Source organism: Candoia aspera, chromosome 1, assembly GCF_035149785.1.
Source record: "Candoia aspera isolate rCanAsp1 chromosome 1, rCanAsp1.hap2, whole genome shotgun sequence".
In the NCBI taxonomy this organism is placed as follows: domain Eukaryota; kingdom Metazoa; phylum Chordata; class Lepidosauria; order Squamata; family Boidae; genus Candoia; species Candoia aspera.
This window is the reverse complement of record NC_086153.1, coordinates 166,666,329-166,692,111: the sequence shown is the minus strand read 5'-3', so window position 1 is coordinate 166,692,111 and position 25,783 is coordinate 166,666,329. Positions and strand designations below refer to the sequence as shown.

The following is a 25,783-nucleotide window of genomic DNA, read 5'->3' as shown; positions in this document are numbered from 1 at the left end:
AGTAGAATTATATATTCTAGGTTTAACCACACCATGATATGTATCTGAAGAAATGTACATGAAATGGTATGGGTATTTTCATCCAGTGTTTAACTGGCTTAATCCATCCTGCATTAATCTATGAAGAAGAGTTGAGTTCCAGTCCTGCAAAGCCTGCTGGGTGACCTTGGGCCAGTCACCCTCTCTCAGCCCCAGGAAGCAGCCAAGGGCAATCCACTTCTGAAATCTTGTCAAGAAAACTGCAGGGACTTGTCCAGGCAGTCGCCAGGAGTCAAGACTGACTTGAAGGCACACACACATACATAAATCTTTAAAAATAATAATAAAAATAGGTGATCTCACAACTCTGCTTATGGTAGATATGCAAATCTCAAGCACATCTACCATAGGTACAATCTGGATAGGCAATTGTTTGGGCTTAGTGCATAGGTAAAAAGACTAGCAATTTAAAGAAACAGTGTAAAAGCATTGATAGTGAAGTGTCAGGGAAAGTTTCCAGGGAATGGGCGTAATTAAGTGACATCCAGAGTGGACCTCATTTAAAGTGCTCTAGACCATAACTTTGAAGCTCACTCTATAGATTCTCTAGTTGTCTTTTGATCTGGAATAGGTGTCTTACAAACCTATAAAACAGACCTCTGAAGTACCTTCATAGGTAAAAACTCTATAGCCTAGTTAAAATCTATATCAGGCTTCCTTTCCCTTAAGAATTAGCATATATGGTATCTGCGTTTAGGTGTTTCTGCAATTGTAGTCGCATATTTGAAATAAAAACCTTAGAGTGGGAAGATCCCTCTGTCTGATCCAGCTTCCTGGTCTGATCTAAGCTCCTGTTCAATGCAGCAATGGCAAGCCACAGCGGCACCACAGTCTCCCCGCAAAGTGGAAGAGAGCACATAGCTTTCGCTGTTGCTTCCACTCGTAAACAGCTGTGACCATTGACGTTTCTCCTAAGGTTTATATATCACTTTGGCTAGTGTTCATGTGCATTTCATAGAGTATTTGTTAAGGAACCACTGTTTAAAATATGCACTTTCCTATTGTAAGCATGACTCTGATTCACAAATAAGATTCCACAGAAATCCAACTTTGGGTCACAAGGTGATTGACTTAATGAACAGGACATCTCTCTCCAGCTTGTGCAACTTTCTCACATCAGCGTAGATTCCATCAGATCTTCATCCCTTTCTGGTTGTGAATGGGCTAGGCTTGCACACTTTTCTATAGCTTACAGATAAGAGTCATAAAACCGGAAAGGGCGTTAAGTTCATACATTCAGAACAGTATTGAAAATCTAGAGCCAACATGAAAGAAGGCCCATCTACAGTACCTGCCAGATAATTAAAGTTTCCCTTAGTATTCAAAAGTAATCTACCCTCCAAATACTGAAATCAGTTAGATTTATTCTTTTTCATCATCTGGTAGTCTTTCATTTGGTTGAAGAATGCGTTAGATATTACCCCAGCCTTTTCTTCTTTATTCCAAGTAAATGTGGTTCATTCACTTTTTCATAGGCCTTGTTTTTCATATCCCTAATCCCTGACCAGAACTGAGCACATTACTTTCAAATGAGGTCTGTCTAATACAATATTAAACTCTCACAGTCATATGACTCTTTGCAGCTTACAATATCATCCAGTTCATTAAAACTGTCAGAACAGTTTGGGCTTCCTATCTATATGACCGTAAGTTTAAAATTGTTCCATGGGACCTTTCAAGCCAGAAGATTTAATGATACTGAACTCCTTCATGTCAAAAATCTCACATTCTAAGACGTTAATGAGCAAACATGTCCACCAAACAGAGCTTATTCCTATACTTAATTTACTGTAACTATCAAGAGATTCTATATATTCAACTATGCAGAAGTACAAACATGGCATGATTTTTTCTTCAGTATGCCTTCTATTACAACTCAAGAATATCTATAATTTAGATGCAGTTTGCTGTTTCTTAACGTTCACTTCTTCTATCAGAGTCTAGTGATGCTTTGTTGTTTATTCGTTCAGTCGCTTCCGACTCTTCGTGACTTCATGGACCAGCCCACGCCAGAGCTTCCTGTCAGTCGTCAACACCCCCAGCTCCCCCAGGGACAAGTCCATCACCTCTAGAATATCATCCATCCACCTTGCCCTTGGTCGGCCCCTCTTCCTTTTGCCCTCCACTCTCCCTAGCATCAGCATCTTCTCCAGGGGGTCCTGTCTTCTCATTATGTGGCCAAAGTATTTCAGTTTTGCCTTTAATACCATTCCCTCAAGTGAGCAGTCTGGCTTTATTTCCTGGAGGATGGACTGGTTTGATCTTCTTGCAGTCCAAGGCACTCTCAGAATTTTCCTCCAACACCACAGTTCAAAAGCATTGATCTTCCTTCGCTCAGCCTTCCTTATGGTCCAGCTCTCGCAGCCATATGTTACTACAGGGAACACCATTGCTTTAACTATGCGGACCTTTGTTGTCAGTGTGATGTCTCTGCTCTTAACTGTTTTATCGAGATTTGTCATTGCTCTCCTCCCAAGGATTAAGCGTCTTCTGATTTCCTGGCTGCAGTCAGCATCTGCAGTAATCTTTGCACCTAGAAATACAAAGTCTGTCACTGCCTCTACATTTTCTCCCTCTATTTACCAGTTATCAATCAAGCTGGTTGCCATAATCTTAGTTTTTTGAGGTTTAACTGCAAGCCAGCTTTTGCACTTTCTTCTTTCACCTTCGTCATGAGGCTCCTCAGTTCCTCCTCGCTTTCAGCCATCAAAGTGGTGTCATCTGCATATCTGAGATTGTTAATGTTTCTTCCAGCAATCTTAACCCCAGCCTTGCATTCATTCATGTAGTGATGCTACAAATTACAAAATAAATAAGAAGTTGACATTGGTGATGCAGATCACTTCTCCAGGGTTTTGATGTGCCAACAGATAATTTTGGATTACAGACCCCACAATCCCTTGTCACTGGCCATTCTGACATTCCATAAATTAGGTTAATCAAGCTTTAGCTAGAGACAAAGCAATTTTTAAAAACAATTTCTGAAGATTAAAACTTCTATTTAACATCTAATAAAATTTTAATGAATGTCCCTATATTTGAGGCCTAACTAGAGAAGTCTTTTGTTTGGCCAGGTTTTTTTTTTTAATTTGGCCATTTAGAAGATTTTGACTTGGCTTTCACTTTCCATCCCTTTTTCTGCTTGTTTTTACATCTGAACAATTGATTTATGATTATATGTAGGATGCTTGAATGTTTACTGAAGTTAATTATTTATATTACTGAAGACATATTTCTAGTTGTTATTTTATAGTAGATGCTAATGAATGATTGGATGTGAAGGGATTTTCTTCTCATTCTTGCTTATGACCACTGACTCAGTTCTGCTCCAGCCAAACACTTCAGGAAGGAAAAGAAGAGAACATGTAGCCCACGAGTCAGCTCACTGACCAGGCAACTGATAGGCCCTCCTGTACCATTTCCTTCCTCAGAGCAGAAGCCCCCACTCTGTTCTGAGGACATATGGAGGAGAAAAAAAGCCGGATGATTTGTCCTGGTGACAGAAACCATGGAAGGGCTAAGACAAAGACTAGGTCGCTAAAACAAACCCTCTTTGGGACTGTGTTGTAGAAAAGAAAATGGAGAGATCCTTCAGGCCTCATCTAAGGCGTGCCCATCAGCACCTGTATGTCATGACACAGGCAGAATAAGGCATGAGATGAGACTGACTGCAGGGGGGGCGTCTGTGGAGGTGAGAATTACCACTTCTCCATCTCACAGCCCTTGTGGGAATAAATTCAGTGCTCCATGGTGGAGCAATACAATCCCTAACCAGCCATAGGAGGCAGGAGTATTAGGTATGTTTGCCACCTAGAGTTATATATAAAAAAGCAGAATAGTAGTAGTAGTAGTAGTAGTAGTAGTAATAATAATAATAATAAACATTTTTTTCAGTATGTGTATAGGCATGCCCATATTTGCTGTATGCCATTTTCCAGCACAACAAGCCAAACTTGGCCTGGTGAATCTGACCTTCATAGTTGGAAATAACATTTTAGACAAGGGAACATCTGGGCAGATTTCTGCCCTAGTAATTTATAGCTTTCTCCAGCTATCACAGAGGCAATGCAACACCAGTCTTCATTAGTGATATGGTATCTTTTCACAGTGATGGTTGGGTAGGGCTAAAAATCAGTAGTTTGGAAATCTCTCTGTGTGATTGTCTGGGGAGGAGCATAGTTCTGACATGTCCATGGTAAGAAAATAAAATAAAAGAGAAACTAATACTGACATTTCTGATAAGCTTTGCGCTCTGTGTTGTCCACAACCTTTAACACCTAATTAAGTTTAAGAAAGTCCTAATATCTTTTTTCCTAGTTAATAGGCTGCATAATTGGACGCCAAGGGACCAAAATTAATGAAATCAGGCAGATGTCTGGAGCACAGATCAAAATCGCCAATGCCACAGAAGGCTCATCAGAGCGTCAGATCACCATCACTGGAACCCCAGCCAACATCAGCCTTGCACAGTACCTCATCAACGCCAGGTGAGATTTTCTACTCAGGTCTTCATTCTTATCTGTACCAACCCATGTTCATAACTATTAAAATATGGCCAAATGGCTGTAATACATCACAGAATTCCCAAGAAGTAAATTTCTTTAGGAACCTATTTCTGGTGAATAAAACACATGGGGATAGCCTAACTATTTTAGCTGAAATAAAACCTGTTACTATTTGCAGCAATACAGACACTTCTATTAACATTTTATAGACTAATGTACTGATGTTAAATCTCCAAATATTGGAAAATAGGCTGGACATAAAAAGGGCTGGATTTGAACACAAATTGTTAATATGCTGATGATGTATGTTACTGATAATTATGAATGTTCTCTAGCAAAGCTATTGATATTGTGCTACAATTCAATAAATTATCAGATTACTCAGTTAATTGGAATAAATCAAATACTTCTTGTAGGCTCTAATATATCTATGGTTTTTTAAAATTATTTTAAATATCCTGGGTTAATTGTTGCAAGACAAATTTCTCAGTAGTTGTAAAAATTTCAACCTGTTTATCTCAGATTCATATTGATACAAATATGTAGTTTAAAATCCTAATGAGCCTCTGGAGAAAGATAAACATTAAAGAAATAAATCCCCTGAGACTAAATGAAGACAATTAATTTTGATTCTTGGTCACCAATTTTTCTTCTCTTCTCTTTTCTTCTCTCCTTTTCTTCTTTTCCACAGTTTGCAGCCATTATTTTTTCCTTAATTCATCATTTTACTGAGCCAGATATGTCACGTTTTTTAACACTTTGACAATATAATATTTTTTCACAAATAAAAAATCCATTAAAACAGCTGTTCTTTTTCATAGTAAGTTTATTAGTAACCAGTCTACATAGATAAGAGAAAAATGTGTTAAATATATCTTTTTTTGCTTCCAGTCTTACCAATTAAGGGAATAGCATAAGCATGTCTGAGGGATTAATACCATAACTTTAATTTTGAAAATTAAATGTTTTCATATACAAAAACATAAAATGACTGAGGAAAAATGAGTCATTATAAGCTTTAAGCAATGTTTTACTTCTCAGGGGTATACTTCTCATTAGTGTAAATTAGTGTTCTACTTGGACATTTTTATAAGCTCCAGGTTATCAGACTTTGTTTTTTAGATACTATAACCATTATAAGTCATTATTTGTAATAGCATTCTTGCTGTTGTATATTCAGTAATATGCTTTACCTTATTTGAATATGTTCTACTTGGACATTTTTATAAGTTAAAAAAAAATCTGGTTGCACATGAGTTTGTTTGACACTGTTTTGTATTGTAGTGTCCTTGCTGAAAGAGTTCCGGTGAACCACATTGGTTTAACACAATGAAATGTTTATACTGACCCTTGTATCATTTTTCTTCCTCTTTTGTCCCTATGTTAGGATGTCAGGGACAGAAGGAAGATGCTGGGAAGGCAAGGGGCAGCAGGCTCAGGGGATGTACAGTACCTCACTGGGACAATGGTGGTGATAATGGTGGTGGTCGAGTGGAGGGAAAGAAGGCAAGCCACTGAAGATGGGCAGGAAGGCTGGTGGGAGATGTTGTGTTGGGAGCTCCAGAAGGGTGGGGGGAGGAGGAGGGGGAAAAATGTGCCCCAGATGTGCCCCAGCCTTACCCAATTTGCCCATCTAGACTTTGCTCTCTCTGAAACACAGAACAACCAAAGTGATCTGGACTTGAGTTCAGATGAAACTATTTGCTCTGTTTCATTCATGCCTCCACTGAAAACTACTCTAGGCACAATCTGGAAGTTGTTATGTGGCTCCTCTGATACCATGGCAGGACCTTGGGTCCTTTCTTGGCTAAGTTCAGTCTTTAAAGGCTACATTTGGAACACACTGGGTCAAAAGTATGTTCTTACCCTTAGTCACATGATAAATTTAGGACAATCCCAGTATGAAAGCTCCAGGTATATCATCATCATCTTCTATCTGGAAACATCCTTGTATGTTATTTTACGATGCTGGATTTAGGCTCTAGCACAGTTTTTAATAATAATAAACTTCTCCTCCTCCTTGGAATCCATGAGCTAATAGGACATTAATAGTTTCAATCAGCTAATTGCCAGTCAGGTTTTTAAGCCATTTAAATTATTGCAACAGGGGGTTCAGTCTGTTAATTGAATATACTGTGGAATGGCAGTATATTAAATTATTTTGATTTCACAACACAGGCTACATACATCAGCAGCATCTCAAATCCCTGAATTACTATCAGCATAGAATCGTTTTTTGTTAGGATGGGTGTTATCTATTTGCAAGAACTTTGGAATAGAGTTGGAATAACTCATATTAACAAACCAATGTTAAGGAACTTAAAGAATATTGAGAATATTTCTCATACTCTTAAAATAAGATCAGTTCAACAAAAATTGCCCAGAGTCCCTCTCTTGGGGGAGATGGGCGGTAATTAAATTTGAATAATAAATAAATAAATAAAACGTTTTCATATTTATTGGACACTTCAGATAAAGTTTAAAATGGTAACTGTCAAATTCATTGTGCTGGAAGTGTAAAATGATGGAGAGAACCCTAATCCGTATGACATGGGCTTCAGCCACCGTGGTCCTATTTAGGTTTAATATCCATATGTTTGTTAATATGTTTTTGGGAAGAGTAATATGGTTCAAAGATGTGAACGTTATTTTGAATTATGCACCCCAAATTTGGAATTTATCATTATATGAAGAACTGTGGTTTTAGTGAGCATGGATTACTGCAGAAAAAATGGAAAGACAGTGTTTCCCAGATTTACATGATTGATCATGTATAATTGCTGTCTTTTAATGAACTGGTTTGTTATCAGTGTAATGGAAAGACTGATCAATATTGCAGTGTGGTCAAGGTTAGGTTTAATGCTGTGCTTAAAGCTGAGCTTTTTTATGTGTCCTTTTTCCTTTCCTTTTCCCTATCTGTTTGCTTTTCATTTATTTCTGTATCTTTTTCCTTTCTATATATTAAAGCAAAAACTTAAAATTAAAAAAAATTAAGACAGTCTGATAATAGCCAAGATTAAATAAAATTGCTTGTCGTAGCAGAAAGGCAAGATAGAATAATTTGTCAAAATACAAGACTGATATCAATACTGTTAATTCTTTGGCATGGTGGAGAAACCGTGGCATGAAAGATACAGGCAAAGAAATATATGACATATCTGGAGAGGAAAAAGAGGAGTATGGACGTGTCCTTCTCTAGTGCTGAGTCAGGCCTGCATGCCTGCTTGTTCTTTGGTTCAGCAGAAGCTGGAGAGCGGGGAGAATGTGCACAGTAGCGTAGAACAGAACGTTACACAGGAGAAGCAGGCAAGAGGCCCATGGCCGAACGTGCCTAAAGTACTCAAGTACATTGGGAGAGAATTCAACTCGTGATGCCACATAAATGGGATACATACGAATTTCAGCACATGTGGGTGCTGCTATCATATTCACTGAGGTCTTTCATCCTGTTGAATTTATCTGTAGTGCAACTGCTGAAAAGGCTGGCCAGCATTGTTCCATAGAAAAACAAGTCTTGTTACAGTTTCTGAGTGCAATATAAATAATCATTATTGCCTGATACTATTAGTTAAACACACTCTATCACAAAGTTCTGACTGGATTTGGTACTTTTGACTATTGGATTCTTCCCAAGGATCTAGGATACCATCATAATACATGTGCTGTTCCAAGTAATGTGACTATTTGTAATTGATGTGTTGAGATTCTGTCCATTCCTACCATGTTTAGGGGCGTTTCCAGACCTTTTGATAGGGCACCATTGACTTGGACACAATAGGAATGGACATAATAATAATAATAACAGCAACAACAACAACAACAACCACAACTCATTTTATAAAGGATGGAGTAAAACACAAGGCCTTTGATTTCTTGGTCATAAACTGCAAAGACTCTTGCTTTCCTTCATCTATATTTATCTTTATTTCTTCTAGGCTGACGTCTGAGGTCACTGGAATGGGCACACTCTAATTTGTCCCTGTCATCCTTCATTCTACATCTCCTGACTCCATCAAGTTAACGATCCTTCATTCAGCTTGTACAGTCTGCATATTTACTGCTTCACACACCCGTCTTCTCTCTTAGGGCATTTTTCTTCAAAATGGAATGTGTGCATGTACATCCACACTCACATGCCCATGTTAATAAGTGTCTTTATGAGTTGCATTTTGTGCTCCTGATTTTCTTTTAAAATTTAATTTATGCTCCAGGCCACTCTGTGTTTCAGATGTGCAGTGCATATTAATTTAAATAGATTTTGCTGGGGCTTTCTTTCATACAACTTCAGAGAAGGCATTCTCACTAGCCACAGTTTAGCTGGACCTCATTACCTTAATTCTCCCAGCTTTTTTTCAGCATCTGCAATAATTCTGAGACTGAGCCTCATTTAGAGCAATAGTTGCTTTGAAATAGTTATTTGGTTATGTCATTATTCTTGCAGTTTTTAAACCTCACTGGTTCTCGCCTCATCCTTAAAAGTATCCTTAGGATCTGGCATGGCCTCTTCCATTAAAATGGAGCAGACAAGTGCCAGTGAGCCTCAGCAGGAATCCTACTGGTTTCCAGGTAGTTCCTGCTGCTTTTTGGTGGCATAGCCAGAACAAGCCCTTTTCATGATCAGAGAGTCAACAAAGTGGGGGGAGAAAAACTTTTCCTGAAATGTAGAAAACAGAGAGCATGAAACTAAATTAAATTCAAAGTGTGGCAGGAACTGGCGAAAACAGCCACCCACAGACTTTTGGACTTAGCTTAGGAAGTTCCAGTTTCTGCAAGCCAGCTGTGTTTGCCATTGTTTAAATTCAATAAAGTCTGTGCAGCTTTGCAAGTAATAAGCCCTAATGTTGATCTCGGCACTTTTTTGGTTTTCATTGAGGGAGTTTGTGATCATTCATTGTCTCTATTTCTTTCACACTTTGGTTGGAAAAGACTGAACTGAAAAAATCTCTCTTATTTTTCCCATCGCAGTCCTTTTGGTGATCAGAAAAACATCTTTTCAGGTCATCTTTTAAAAATTCTGAGCAATATGAAAAGCCAATTCTGGGAACAATCTGTTTAAACAATTGGCTCAAAATGTTACAATGCTAAAAAAATAAAAGATTTAAAATCATCATATAATCACTGGGGAAACAAAACATACTGTTTATTGAGTTGCTAGATTTAAAAGCCATGTCTTCATGTTTATTATTAAAAGCTACTAAAATGGAATATAACCCAAGGACTTAGCAACACGTAACATTAGAATGAGTTCACACTGTCATCTCAATGCATGATTTTGGACAATACTGATAAAATAATAAAGGTATCTCTGTGCACTGAATTCAGCAAATATCAATCACTGATTCAACATCAACCAACATCTGTAGGCAGTCAACACTGGCCCTCGCATACCCCAACGGGATGTCCACAAGGAATGGTGAAGAAGTATGGGGGTTTAAGCATGGTGTTAAAACCTAAGAGGAAAAAAAATAATAAAGTATCTCTGAAAATACAGAGAGACAAAAAGGAATTCTCAAAACTCTATAGATTATAGTAAGGAGAGAATAACAGGATGTTATGGTAAGTTGACCAGAATGTAACACATAATAAAGATCAAATGAAACATTTGTTATAATAAAATACAGTCTTTGGAGTGACTGACAGGTCTATCTTTTAATAATGGGAGAGTTCTAATTACAGTGAATTCAGGGGGGGTTGTCTATACCAAACGTCATCTAACAAAGAATTCTGCCCCCCAAAAAACGTTTAAGACACTATTTAAAAAAACGAATCAGAAATTCAAGAAGCATAACTGTAAATGTACCTATCCTTGTCTGATTTCCTAGTATCTTTACAGTATTTGTGGTTTTCACAGCCATTAGCTACTAGTAATAAGGTAGATATCCTCAGTTACAGTGGCGACGAGTGCACCATTGGAAGACCTGAAAGACCAGGTTAGGGACAGATCGTCATGAAGAAAATCGATCTGTGTGGGCGTTAAGAGTTGACAATGACTTGATGACACATAATGAAAAAGCTATTAATAATAGGATATTAACAGTTGGTTTCAATGTTCCCAAGTTTGTAAGTATTTCCTTTGCAAAATTCCTTTAGGCCTATCTGCCTGAATTTGGCAGGATGCATTCCTATAGAAAGGCCAACTATGCCCACAAATGACTGTCCAAATACCAAAAAAACCTGAAAAGAAGTCTGTTCTGTTCTTATTCTGATAATGGACCTCATACCCTCAGAAGAGCTAGTATGCCTACAAATTCTATCCCATTGTATTAAAGAGATTTTTTCAGCAACTTTTCTAGGCAATATCCTATCTGAGATGCAAGTATCAGAACAGGAAACAATACTGTATTCCAAGTGTGGCCTCACAGATTTCTATAATAGCATAACAATATCGGAAGCTTAGTTTTTATCTTTTCCCTAATGACAATCTTTGCAATAAATGTTAGATCAACATCTTCATTAAGCTATCACAACTTCACAAACCCTGAAATTTAAAATGTTCTGAAGCAAATAGCTAAAAATTAAAACATTGATCTACAATAGCTCAGACCAGAGCAGTCTAATCAAACCCACTTGGGAAAAGGACAAAGTGCTTTCCTGAAGATTTGCCATGAAGGAACTTGCTAAGCACTTGTGATCACTCAATAATCCATTTCATCCTTTTTCGTACTGGACAATTGAAGGGCCCTGAGAAGTAGTCACAACAGAATTGTATTACTGGTCTGAAAATGTAGGCAGCTTGACACTGGTAGAGGTTGCAAGTAATTGTCCCTAAACTGTTTAAGGAAGTTTCAGCCTGCTTGACACTGACAGTTGCAGCTGAAAATTCAGTGGTAATGCAATTTGCATCCATGCTATGGAATTTCAGTGGCCAAGCGCTGGAAACAGTCTGTATAATACCAAGGCCTCCAAGGTCCTGGAAATCAGGTTCCTGAGCTGAGGTTCAGAGGGCTGAAAGTGGGAACTGGTTTCAATCCCCGTTCCCCTAAAAAAGACCAATCCTACCTCCTACCGTATATCCCTCTGCCACTCTGATCTTCATCCTTTCCTCCAAATTCCATGTCCTAAATCCTTGGCCTTGAAGGGATCTTCACCTAACATTATGTCAACCTCAGCCTCTTATAACCATTCAATTCCATTCCTCTAACTGAACAGTCTTCATTCCACAACCACACCACCCAAGGCTGCATTGAATGATGTAGCAACCACCACAGGTCACAATGTTCTTCAACCATGCTCCACTCACCCTAATCCCAGCCACTTTTTCCTGTCCCCTTCAGCCTCCTGAACAGACACTGCTATCACCTGGGATTGGTAGGGTTCCTGGAAGTCTGCTCTAATGACCCTCTCCAACTCTCATCTGGAAGGAAGGAAGAGATGCCCCTCTTCCTTCTCCCTACCTAACAGCTCTCCTAATACCCTATATTCCCTGTAAGTTCTAGACACCCATACCATTTTCCTTAAAGGGCTTCTACGCATTTTCCCCCTAACCAAGTTAAAAATACTATCACAGAAAATATTTCTTGTGAGATAAGTAAAACATATTTCACACAAAAAAAGAAAATACTGAAAATGCTATCTGCCTCATAGAGGATCTTGCAGTTTGGGTAACAGATCCCAAATTGATCAATCCTTACTTTTTCAAGGCACGTGACAGGAATTACATAAACTTTGTGAAACATTAGTACCGAATGAATGCCACACACAGGTAATTCTTCTGTTCTGCCATAATACATCAGGACATTCTCTATATTGAGCAACTTGGCTCAGATTTTCTTTCCATAGGTCAAACACAACTATTTTATAAGCATGATTGTAGTCTGGTAATGTCTATTCACTTGCCAATTTTCAGATCTATCAAGATCCAACTTCTTGATTTACAACAAAACTGAATTAGCAAGTGATTGTCTGAAACCCTGGATGACTTTTAACAAATAGGAGGACCAAATCTGTTCACACATGACTGTGGTTCAATAAAGCATCCTAACAGGTCCACATATAGTTTCATTACACTAGCACATATCTCAAGCTGAAGCAACCTATTAAACTTTCCAAATCAAGGAATAATTGCATGAAGAAATAAAACATACAGTTTATGAACTCTGCAATATTTGCTAATCTATTCTGAGTAATTTCAGTAGATAGAACAGGCTCATTATTACTAAAGTGAGTGACAAAATACTATAAGGGTATCCCAAATATTTGATATGACCAGACTCCTGATATTCTGCCAATTAGTTTACTAAAGCTTACGGCAAGTGGCAAATTGTCCTCCAATGGAGAAGAAAACCCTGAAAAAGTAGCTCTGTGTTAACTGCTCTGTCACAGGATTCTATGGATTGGACTATTAGTGCTCTGAAAAAATTAAACTCTTTATCTTTCCTCATTTATCCTATGCTTGACAGTATTTACCGTACGTGCCCCTTTAGATCCCGCCATTGGATGCTGAGAAGTCATGAGCACACATTTCATGAATGGCACAGGGTTCCTTTTCCAGACAGCTTTATCTATCTCTGCCCTCTGCAAAATGCGAGGATCTCAACGTTGCTTCATGACTTTTTTCCCTAGAAAAACATATTTTGAAAATGAAATATTAATTTAGGCAAGAAATTACTTCAGCTTTTGGGCAGTTTTTGATAGTACAGTACTTTTCTGGATTAAAAAAAACAATGAATCAGATAAGCAGTTTTTGAAAATAAAGTACTCTTCTAGATAAGTAGGGTTCCTGAACCACCCAAACTAGAGACTGCACTGTTGTCTTCTGTCATTCTGTGGACATATTCTTTTGGCCACTCTGCCCTCTGAGGAGTAAACTGACAAGATGGAATACAAGATGGGGAAAAGATCAGACCCCAAATGCACCTGCAACAGTGCAGTGACCAAGAAAGAGGCAAGCCTGTTATGGGCTTAACCCATGATTGCCCCGTCAGCCTCTCTGAATTCCCCTCCCCCTCCCACATAAGAGGCAAGTGAGGAATAGCTTTGTGGAGACCAGGATCAGGACCATTCACAGGTATGTTTTTAGTTCACATATGTTAGCCCTGACCTATTTTTCCCACAGGATCCCTCTTACTGTTTACAAAGTATACAGCTAATGCATAGAAGAGGCAATAGGACTGCACCAGAGAATTCCGACCCTAATATTGTGCAGGCTGCAATTATTGGGCCAAGTGCAGCAAGAAAAACCTATGCATGCACTCAGCATGATGAGACTTCTTGCAGTTACATGTAGACACTCCTTGCTACTTGGGGTATAGATAAAGATGGCTAGATATTGCAAACAGATTCGGGGGGCACAGTTCTGCTCTTCCTTCTGTGCATTGGCTTTATGTGATAACAGGAACACGTTGCCTAGAATGAATGCATTAGGTAAAGACCATGTCTGTGGATGGTGATGTTGGCACATTTACCTGACTTCCTACACAGAGCCTAGATTTTTACAAAAAGTTACAATGCCTAGGCTACGTAAATACGGTCAGATTCCCTGACAGTTCAGGGAAGAGCCAGGAGATGAGATCCCAGCTTCATTATTGCTTAGCCACATACATACACTTCCATCCCACACTGCAGTTGTGTTCACATGACATAGCTGATTGATTTCACAGAAAAACCCGAGCCCCTTTTACTCTGGAAGTGCATGACTGTCAGTGACCCAGTCAAATGGATAGTAGCCATTTTAGAAGATCTCTCAGCTGCTGAAAAGAAAGTTAGGAGACTGTCAGTTACTGCTCTCTTTTTCCTGGCAGAACAAACTCATGCTGACCTGATTTGTTTGGAAACAGTCAGGGGAGGCTTTGTAGGAAAAAGGTTGAGATAACCCTGACTGGGATCTATAATTAGCAGACCATATGTGACTCAGTAGAATCAAGCTCATTAAGCCTATCTACAGGCAGATGCTTAAGATCCAAAAGGACAAGTTTATTGATGGAGTTACGTACTATCTACTATCTACAGTAAGAGAATATGCATCTCTGAGCTTTTGGTCCTCAGGGTGGGGGGAAAGAGAAGTAAGAGGAAGAAAGTACTTGTCCTGAAGGAAGCCTGCTGAAGAGGCCACCCCAAGAGTTCCAGTCAGGGGAAAACACATCAGAAACAAAAACAAGATGGAGGGGGTCCATTGCATATTACTTCTGTTCCTAATTCCCCTAATGGTCAATAGGACCAAAGATTCAGTGATGCTGAGCTTCATCTCCAGCAACAGTGTTTTAACTCCCCTCCCAGGCTTGTTCTATTGTTGTGACACTACTCTAGGACTCCACTTCTCTTGGAGGCCAGAAGGAACAGCTAACCCTCCACAGTAACCCTTTCATCCCTGTTCAGAAAACACAATTGACTTCAGGGCTTCTTAGTCCAAAAGTTAACCCACTCAACACACTGCTGCTGACTGTGCAGTGTTCATAGGATATGTTAACCCTTAACCCAATTAAACATGTTGTATGAACAAAGCCGGATATCGCTTTCAAAAAAGTGTGTATAAGTAGGGAGCAGGATCATTAAGCAGGCAAGAGCATTTTCCAAAGTGGAAGAGTAAAGTCTGGGATCTTGCCATGTGCAAAGCTGATTGTCCTTGTATCAACCAACCCCCAGTGGGAAGTTTTGCTCATGGCCATGTAGAAAAGGCCTCATTTTCCCTATTGCAATCCTTTCTAATTCTTTACTCAGTCTTCTAGCCCTACCTTCTAGCCCTGCCAGTTTTCAATGGTAAAGATTAATTGTGTACAGCCATGTTCTTTTAGCCCCTTTCTCATCTGTTGCTTGATCTTCTACATGCCAACTCATACAAGCCACTAATGCTTTCCTTTGCAGAAGAGTTATATGCATCCTTTCTATGCATAGTACCTCTGAAATGAATATGTTGACAGCATACCAATTAGTATCCCTGGAAATGGTCAGTTCCATTCCAGCTGGTGAAATGTTTGTCAGAAAGCTAGGTCTGGGTGGTTCGTGGGATTGTTTGCATTCCAAGAACCCGCTGGCTTGGCCTGGCCAAATGGGTCATATTTATTTAGTGAAAGGGTGTTTCGAGATAGGGCTTTTGTTAGCATAAAGAGCTTTCAGATAAACTGAGAAACAGAATGGATGAGTGGAAACAATGAAGAGGGTCATATAACAAAAGCAGAGTATCAGGAAATAGTAAGGATGGGGTCAAGGGAAGCTAAGGCTCGGAATGAATGGAGGCTTGTAGTGAACACCCAAATAACAAAAAGGGTTCTTTGGCTATGCGTGGAACCAGAGGAGAGTCAGGGAAACAATTGGTCAGCTGGTTGGAGAAGATGGCAAGATGGTGACAGACAACAGGGAGAAGGCAGAACTACATTAATTCCTATTTTGCAACTTTCTTTCCATAAAAGAAGAGTTTTTTCAATGGTCCATCCTGTCAGAAGCTGCACTATGGGGAACAGAAAAGAAATGCAAGTCAAAATAGTCAAGGAATGTGTTCTTTTTTAAATGGTCAAGAGGTGAGCATTGGTCAGTAGTCATTGCAAAAACTTTCCAGGGCATAAGCTCTATCTTTTTTAACTAAGGAATTCTAATTCTGGCTGAATTTAATAAGTTTTGTTTGATTGATTGTTTTCTATCCTGCCTTTATTATTTTTATAAATAACTCAAGGCAGGGAACATACTTAACAGTCCTCCTCCTGTTTTCCCCACAACAGCAACCCTGTGAGGTGAGCTGGGCTGAGAGAGAGGGACTGGCCCAAGGTCACCCAGCCGGCTTTCGTGCCTGAGGCGGGACTAGAACTCTCAGTCTCCTGGTTTCTAGACCATTGCCTTAACCACTAGACCAAACTGGCTCACAACAGGTTCTGGTTTTAATTAAATCCTTTATTTTTCACAATGATTTATTGAAAAAGAAACATTTTAGAGCAAGTTATCTTTGCCAGTTTCATTTACAGTACAAATTTGTCCAACAGGGATTTCCAGAGCAGATTTAGGGGAAGGGCACTAGGGAAATTGTCCGCTTTCCATTCTGTTAATGGAAGTTTTGGGACTCTCATTAGAGTCTGTCCACGTCTATGTGAAGGATATATGTAGTATGTTATTCTACTCTTTTCTAGTTGTTTTCCAATGAATGATATTAATGACTATCTTGTAGACCCAATGGTTTGGCTTGCCTTAGCAGCAAGAACGAACAAAGGACAACAAGCCATATTGCTACAGAGAACTCCTTAAACTCCCCCACTTTTTTGTTGTTGTAGTGTTCCTTGCCTGGGAAGCTAGAAAAGCTGCCTGCCTTTTCTCTGAGGGAGGCTTTGTGAACAAAATGTCCCAAAGTGCAACTCAACTGCAATGCCACTGCTAAAGTAGATTTTAAGCAGCATTTTGAAGGCAAGCAATCCTAATATATCTTTAGAGCCTTCTCATGGTGCAGGCACTCTCTACAGTAACAGCGACCACAAGATGTTGCTCTGAAGAAAGCCTCTTCCTTCCCTTGAATGTGGCACCGAGGCTGAGTCGGCCCTGAGTAATCATGGCTAACAATGCTAAAAGCTAGCAAAACCAAGGGGCATATGTATCTGTGCTGCAACAGATTTTAGAGGAAGAGCCGGTCCTTGGCAGCATGTCATATGACAAACAGCTGTAGGGTCTGAGATTTTTATTCTTTTATTCTGATGTACTTATTCTATTGAACTGATATATTGCAGTGGATATGGTGTGCAGCTAGAACATTAAGCATTGATTGATTCATTCATCATGGAAGGGAAAAATATAGTGTCAGCTGGGTTGGAGGAAAGGTGTTATTAAGAATATACATGATTAAAGCTGAAGGCATAGAGTATGATGGTTTTCCAGATCAGAAGACATGGAAATATTCTATAGCTTTCTTTTATTTAGTTCTGTCAATGCAAGAGCAGGCATATGATGTAGAGTCCATGATGAGATTTGCATCCTTTTCCTAGCAGTTCTTTTAACTTCACCATTCCTGCCACCTCTTGTACTTTCCAGAGTGTAGTGCTATGTACCTTTGCTAGAGCTGACAGTTCTGAGTAAATCACGTAGGAGATTCAGCACTGGCCTGGGAACAATTATTCTTGTTCCTGGAAGGTTTAGGAAATTAAAAGCAAGTTTCTGCTTCAGCATCTGCAAATGGCAAGGCTCCTAAATCTGTACTTGAAAGTCAAAGCAGCTCACTGTCCTCAGAGGTACACCCTTGCCAAGGTGAAGTACTGATATCCAGCAAGACAGCTTAAAGGCCATTAACATCTCCAGAGGTTTACTTTCAATTTTCTGTTTTGGAAGGTGGGGTGAGGTTTCTCTTAGGGTTTACTTAACAGTTGCACATTCCAGCTTTTGTTTACTTCTCTCTTCTGACCAGCTGTGGCAGAGGATTCAAGGCCAAAGTTGATAGGCAGCAGAATTTATACTCAGTAAGTTGGCCTCCTATTCACTTGCTTGAAGTAGAACTATCTGTACTTCACGCTGAGAGCCAAGTTCAGTTTTCTTCCAAAGTCCACATGGCAAATTTATCTTGAAAGTATTCTAAGTACTTTCCCTCTTAATACTGGCACTACCATAAGGTGATGAGGTTTCACTGTGTTACTTGTAAGAGAGTTCCAGTTCTTTCCAAGAGTGCAGCTATAGGCTTGGGAGAGTGTACCAAGCTCTAAAATAGCACCATGTCACCCAACCTAATGTTATTCCGGCAATGCCGTAATAGCTTCTAGCTAGTTGGTGGGTTGTCTTGTACGCTACTTAAGAAAGAACAGAATCTGAGCTATTCATCAAAATATTTAATGTAATTATGTCTCCATATTGCTCAAGGAATAAAACAAGAGCAAGCAACGTATCACAGAAGGTGAGTGTCAGTGTAGCTCCATCTATTTCAAGGGCTGATAAAATTCCCAGAGAAACAGAAGTATGCTTTCAAGGAAGAAGTAAAACATTTCTGGTTTACTTCTCCCTTGAAAGCCACCAGCTGAGTGACACTGAAAGATTCTATAAACTGCAACTTGTATAAAAATTATAAATAAAGAGGGCTTGTAAATTTCTATAGTGATCATGGCTGATAGTCATTAGTCATAAATTTAAACATAAAGAATTAATGAGGACAGGAAGGAAATGTCGGCCTCCCTTTTTCTGTTCTAATGAAAGACCTTATGAGAACCCAGCTTCAGGCTATGGTTTCTTCTACAAGTAAAGGCATAATGTAATTATTTCATGTGGCCTCTGAGCTTTGGCTTCTTCTCTTGCCAATTTTGTTGTAATGTCAAGTAGGACAGTATCATTTGGTAACACAAGCAACATATTGGTGTGTGTGTGTGTGTGTGAGAGAGAGAGAGAGAGAGAGAGAGAGAGAGAAGTATATCAATGCTACTATGATCAAGGGAAATTAAAGATGCTATTATAAGCACATTTCCCAAGGAACTGGACACATTGGACACAGCAGTCTCAGGACTGAGTCTTGGATGAATCTCATAAATAGAATTAAACAAATACAAAGAAACCAGGCATAGTTAGCTCTATACCACTGAGTTGGATTTGATTCTTAATGACCACATGGAAAATGCTCACCATCTCAGCTTGTCCTCAGTATTCACTCTTAACTCTTCCAAGGTCATTCCAGTGGTCTCTTTCTCCAACCACCCATCTTATCTGTTATCTTCCCCTTACTTTAATTCCCTCAACCTTGCTCTACATAATAGTTTTCTGACATTTCTTAATGTTATATCTACCCCCTCTTGCAATTTGCTCTAGCATTTCTCAGTGTTTTTCTCCACTGTAGCTGTACTTTATGCTTACCTCTTTCTTGTATTCTCTTTCACTAATTCTTATAAATTAGCTGTCTCCTTTATTAATATGGCTACTACTCCATTCCTTTATAGTATTAGTATTATTAATATTTATTACATTTATATCCCACTGTAATCCAATTAAGACCTCTCAGTGGTTCAGAAATATTAACATATATAATTAAAACATCTATGGCAAAAATTAGGGATTTAAAAATAATACATAGTAGGAAAAACAATAAAATAATAATGAATGACATCAATCCCCAAATGCCCTATAAAAGAGCTCTCTTTTAAGCTATTTGCAGGAAGCAATTAGGGGGGGAAGCCAGTCTAATCTCAACTGGGTGGATGTTCCAAAGGGCTGGCACTGCCACAAAGCAGCAGCACCTCCAGGCCTCAGCTCCTACTTCCCAAAATTGGGCAACCACAAGCTGTTTCTCATGGAATGATCAAATCAATCACACCCATTCTAGTTAGAGAATGGGGTCCTGAAGATAACCTGGTGCCAAGCCACAGGGGGCTTTATAGGTTAAAACCAGCATTTTAAATTGCACCAGGAAGCTTACTGGTAGCCAGTTCATGGCCCATACCAGAGGTGTAATGTGCTCCCAACACCAGGTGTTAGTGAATGCATGGGCTGATATGTTCTGGACCATTTGCATCTTCCAAGGGGTTTTAAAGGCAGCTGCAAGTAGCATGTGATACTGTTGTCCAAGTGGGCAGTGATACAATGGGCATGGCCCACTAGCAAGGTCCTCCAAGTTAAGGCTGCAATTGGCACACCAGCCAAAGCTGGGCAAAAGAGCCCCTAGCCACAGCTTCCACCTGTTGTTCAAACAGAAGCCACAAGTCTAGAAAGAGCTACTCTAGGAGTAGACCTGCTCCTTCAGAGGCAGCACCTCCCCATCAAGAGATAACAGTGGAGCCGCAATGGACAAGCAGTAGCACTGTCTTGCTTAGGTTGCTTTGGTTCATTTTTAGCCAGGCAATATTAGGAAGGTGAAGAGAGAACCGTACTGTGAAGAATTTCCAAGTTACCATAAGTCACCTGAATTTAACGTGCAGAAAGATTGCCCAAGGAGGACATTTTGCTCCCATCTTTATGGGTTGGGGCTCAGCTCCACAACATAAAACAAACTCAGTAGTCGCTGGAGAACATGCTGGAGAAAAGAACTGATTGGAGCTGACCCCTCCCCCAACCTCAATAAGGGAAACAAATACGTAATAAAATTATTACATTATGATGTAGGAATACTTCCTTCAATCCCATGATGGTTATCCTGGCATGTAACCATATGAGTTCTCTCCAAGTGCATTTGGGTATTGCAGGATGATATTGTCTATGCATAGTCTGAAAAGGACAGGAGTGTACAAAGTCTTGGGCACCATAATCGGTTGGAACAGGCAACATGCATGCTAAGACTTTACCAAGAATTCTTTCCTAATCTGACAGCCACGTCCATATGGGTTGTTTGTTTGCTGTTTATTCATTCAGTTGCTTCTGACTCTTCGTGACTTCATGGACCAGCCCATGCCAGAGCTTCCTGTTGGTCGTCGCCACTCCCAGCTCCCCCAAGGTCAAGTCCGTAACGATCCTTTGCTGGAGCATATGGGTTGAGGAACACATAAATAAGATGGTTTATTTTGGTGGGACAATGAAGCCATCAGCCAAGTGATCAATTTAAAATCCTCAAAATCACTTATGAAAGTTATTCTGGTTCTAATAAAATTAGCATTATCATAGCACAGAGTACAATATTGCCCACAAAGTACAAATGCCTCATCTTACTTTCACTTTCACTGATTCAGAGAACAAGATTCAATAGACAATTTGCAGTCTTGGCTGGCTGAACCAAACTAGGCAATTCGAATTTCCTTAGCTCGCTCTAAAAAAAAGTTGTATTTTGCTCAATTATATTGTATGGTGAAATCTCACTGATTCATCTTTTGTGTATGAATAACATTGATGGCCATAGCTACCACTAGACGGAGCTCTTGTACCAATGCTGAAACAGAGCACTCATTTTTCTCTCCTTTTCTTTTTTCAGCAGCAAATTTAAGAATTTGAAAAGGGAGATTCTCTGAAATTTCCTATATGATATTCTGAAATCACCAACAAGATTTCTTCATGTAATTCATTTATTGGTTAAAATTACAGAAAAATATGACATCATGAAGACTACGGAACACTTAAACTAGGTATGAGGAAAGGAGAAAAGAGGGTGTATGTATATAAGTGCATGTGTGAGTAGGTATGTGTGTGATGGGCTTAGTCAAAGTGAGGGTCAAAGCCATTCGTGCCAAACACATCATCTTCTAATTGTGATTTCTCTACTGTAGAATTTTGTGTCTTTTGTAGTGATTACATTGGACTGATCTCTCAGTATAAAGAGCACAATTTCAGATTGAGGCCAGTCAAAGCATCTTCTAATGAGGGAGGAGATTAAATTATCTCCCTTGGGGGGAGATGGGTGATGATAACATTTGATAGATAAAATAAATAAAAATAAATCATTCTATGTGCCAAGTATCTTTGGCTGATTTCAAAATAGGTTAAACAGGATTAGACTTAGATACTACTTGGCTGGGGACCACTAGGGAATTCTAGGGCTATAGAGTAGACTAGGAAGTTAAAAAAAATCAGAAAAAAGCAATGGTGAACCACCACCAATCATTGTCAAGAAAACAAACATCAGAAACATCAGGAACTGACCTCAACTCAAGGGGGACTTAATATGTTTAAGAATATGGAAACCCTCAATCAATCCTAAGCTAAATTGTACTTTATTCTTAAGGCTATGTTTGGATGTATGTTACCCTGTAATTCCATAGCTACTGTCCAGGTCTTGTGGTTTGTGTAGTTAAACTCTGACTGTTGTATCACAGATAGGACCTTCATTTCCCTACAGGCATCCTCAGAGGTTTTCTCCATGATGCAGTTACAAACTCGTATCAGGAAGAGTAGGGCCACATTAAGAATGGAGGTCCTACTTGGACACACCTTGCCTTTCTCCATGTGTTGGAATACAAACTTTACTCATGGAGGCTCCTCATAGGATTTTCAACTCTTGACTCTGAAGCTTAGGGAGATCATTTACAGCAGAAAGACAATTCATTATTTCTACCATGAAAAGGGCCAGAAAAAGAAAAGTGGGAAGTCTATCTTGAGAATGTTTTTAACATTAATCTTTATGACGGTCACTGACCAGAACTGTACAAGTAAACAAATATTTAAAATAATTAAACAGTTTATGTTACAAATAAAAGGAGATAACGTAAAGTTGTAACTAGGTCATTGAGGTAGTCAGAGCCTGGCTAGTCTTACAGACAGTACAACAAAAATTAGGAAACATTAAGAAAACAAAATAACACTGGTCTGATAAAAGTAACTGTACATAAAATAAAATAGTTGGGACGCGGTGGCGCTGCGGGTTAAACCGCTGAGCTGTCGATCGGAAGGTCGGCGGTTCGAATCCGCGTGACGGGGTGAGCTCCCGTTGCTAGTCCCAGCTCCTGCTCACCTAGCAGTTCGAAAACATGCAAATGTGAGTAGATCAATAGGTACCGCTTCGGCGGGAAGGTAACGGCGTTCCGTGTCGTCATGCTGGCCATATGACCCGGAAGTGTCCTATGGACGCCGGCTCTAAGGCTTAGAAACGGAGATGAGCACCGCCCCCTAGAGTCGGACACGACTGGACTTTACGTCAAGGGAAACCTTTACCTTTACCTTTACATAAAATAAATCAGAGTTGCCTGGGTATTTCAACCACTAGGGAGTTATGCATCCCTTGTGTCCTTATAGAAGATGCAGTATAACAGGAAATGTTGTATAACGTTCAATAGATTCTTCTCCACAAAAGCACAATATTAGTTCCCTCAAGAACAGTGGTTAGGATGATATTTGAACAGATAATGCTGGTTGGAGTAGCTGAATAAGTTTGGTATAGCTCTGTGAGAGTTCTCAGACCCACCCTCAATTATTATTGCTAAAATCTGGAAGGCATCTCAGAAAAGAGCAAATTCAAGTTTTTGCTGTTTAGTTGGGACTAGCCCTAAATCTAGTTCCATACTGACAATTGAGTCTGATTCCAAAAGGAAATTATCAATGCTCTTACTACGAAGATGCTATCATGGATGCAATGGTCACTATCAAGTCAGCTGTCTAGACAAAGTATGTGTACAAAAGGGACCCAACGCCTTGAGATTACAGCATAATAAATCAAGGATTCTCCTCACCAGTTCACGGTGAAAATTCAGCAGGAATTGGACCAACCAAAATATTTCAGAATGGATGGCAAACTATGTTGGATTTCAGGCTAGATACTATATTTAAAAAAAAACAGCAAAAAGGAGGAATGTAAAAAAAAAACTGCAATTTCAGAATCATAGAAATTGCCAATGCTGTTTTAATCAGTTTCTTACAGTATTTTAAACATTTTGATTACTGCTGTATCTTTTCTGCTGCTCTGATGTTTTATAGTGATGATTTTAACTATTACATATTGTGAACCACCTAATGCATTAAATAAATAAAGTATTTGATGAAAGAAATCTTCACAGACAACTTGTGTTCTTGCACTTACTGTATTGTATAAATGCCCTGTCTTTCAGCAAACAATGATCTCTTCACTGGACCTCCGTCTCCCTGATTTCTCATACCTCATTCAATTCCAAAGAAATCACCATGAGGAACTCTGCCAGATGAGCTGCTTCAGGAGAGGAGCTACCAAGGCTGCAAATGGGAAATCTTGCTCTTGAGAAATTTGTGGAGAATCTCCCCTTCTGGAGAAATTCAGAGAAATTATCTACCCAACTTCTCTGTCCACTAATTTGCTGGAGAATTCTGAAAGGCTATTTGTGCCCAGTTCTAGAGTTTAGTATGCATGTTAATATATACTAAATGTTAGAAGTTTGTACTGAGCCATCAAAAATTATTATTGAACCTTGCATCTTAGTTCAGATGGTTTTAGTGGTCTTTTATTCACTCTCCCTTTGAAAATAGACATTTATTTATTTATTTGTTTGTTTGTTTGTTTATTTATTTTTATCCTGCCTTTATTATTTTTATAAATAGCTCAAGGTGGCAAACATACCTAATACTCCCTCCTCCTGTTTTCCCCACAACAGCAACCCTGTGAGGTGAGTTGGGCTGAGGAAGAGAGACCGGCCAAGGTCACCCAGCCGTCTCTCATGCCTGAGGCGGGACTAGAACTCACAGACTCCTGGTTTCTAGGCCAGCACCTTAACCACTAGATTTACTAAAGTGCACTTCCCAGTAGTTTTCCATAGCAGAGGATCCAAGTTGAACATGTCCCTACTAAACATGAATTCCTTTAAAAGGGCACGGTCTCACTGTGCTGTTTCCTTGTAGCTACCCTAAGCTGGCTTTCCTAAACATTTTATCTGCAAGTTTTGAAAAAGAGGTTTTTTTTTCAACCCTGATCTTCCTTAATATGAACTGATACATATTGTGCATCAGGGGGAGTCATTTGCACTCAACATTTTAGTTCTTCTCAGATCTCTCTTAAGTTTGGGGCTGCCTTTTCTGTACTGAGCATTCCTTCTTCAAACCAAATCTATCCTCATTTTAAGGAAATCAAGCCAAACCCTTCCATGAAGGCAGACAGCTATTAAAGATATATTATTACCAGATGTTTTGAGATTTTCCATATAACCAGAAGCCAACATGAGTTAACTGGAAAAATATTAACCCATCTAACACCAATGTCTATTGAAGCATACTACAGACTGACTGAACTGTTAGTTTCACAAATATGTCACAACTGTTTCATTCACCTTGAACCAAATACTGTATGAAGATGTTGAAATCCCACCCACTTAGTAAAGATGAGGTACTGGGGCAAGAAAAGAATGTAAAATAGGTGGTGGTGAGGAACGAAAACCACCTTCCATTTTTAGGTAAGGCAGGATAAATACGTAATAAATATGTGTGATTGGATGGTTCCTTACAACCCGAAATTAGAATTACTTGGAATCCCTCCTGGAATGCAGCAAGATCAATTACCCTTTAACATTAACCCCAAATATCCCAAGTCACAGTTTCCTGAGTCCACAGTTTGCTTTTTGAAGTACTATTCACAGCAGTTTTGCAATTCCTGGGTCTGTCATTAGAAAGAATTGTTCAAGGATGTGGGCTAAATTCATCTTGAAAATATCTAGAAGGTCGGTCCTCATCACAGGCACTGTCACATTAGGAAACCTTGTAGAATGACTCAGTCTGGATTCAGGCAACAAGCTCAGCCAAACCCTAATATGGCTTAGTGTGTTATGTGAACCAGGCTTTTCTCTGATGAGTATTAATTTATTAGTGGGAAGTTTGAGCACAGTTTTCCTGCAAAAATATTTGATCCAAAGCTTTACATGTTCAGCCTTTTTCTTACAGTCACCAGGCAAAAGTAAACCCTCAGGGTAAGAATCAGATTCAAATGTTAGGGCGTGGTTTCTGCTCTTTGCTCAGTCTCATGACCATAAGACACCACACATAGCCAG

General features: G+C 39.3%; 1 protein-coding gene across 6 annotated transcripts in view; it reads left to right on the top strand.

Annotated features, from left to right (window-relative positions):
- Positions 1-9,120, top strand: part of PCBP3 (poly(rC) binding protein 3) — a 45,054-nt gene extending 35,934 nt beyond the window's left edge. For all 6 annotated transcript variants that reach the window (XM_063291613.1, XM_063291605.1, XM_063291597.1 and 3 more), the window contains 2 exons: positions 4,357-4,526; positions 8,480-9,120. In XM_063291613.1, the coding sequence (XP_063147683.1) occupies positions 4,357-4,526; positions 8,480-8,516 (207 nt within the window). In that variant the 3' untranslated portion in view covers positions 8,517-9,120. The remainder of the gene's footprint in view (positions 1-4,356; positions 4,527-8,479) is intronic.
- Positions 9,121-25,783: the final 16,663 nt, after the last annotated feature.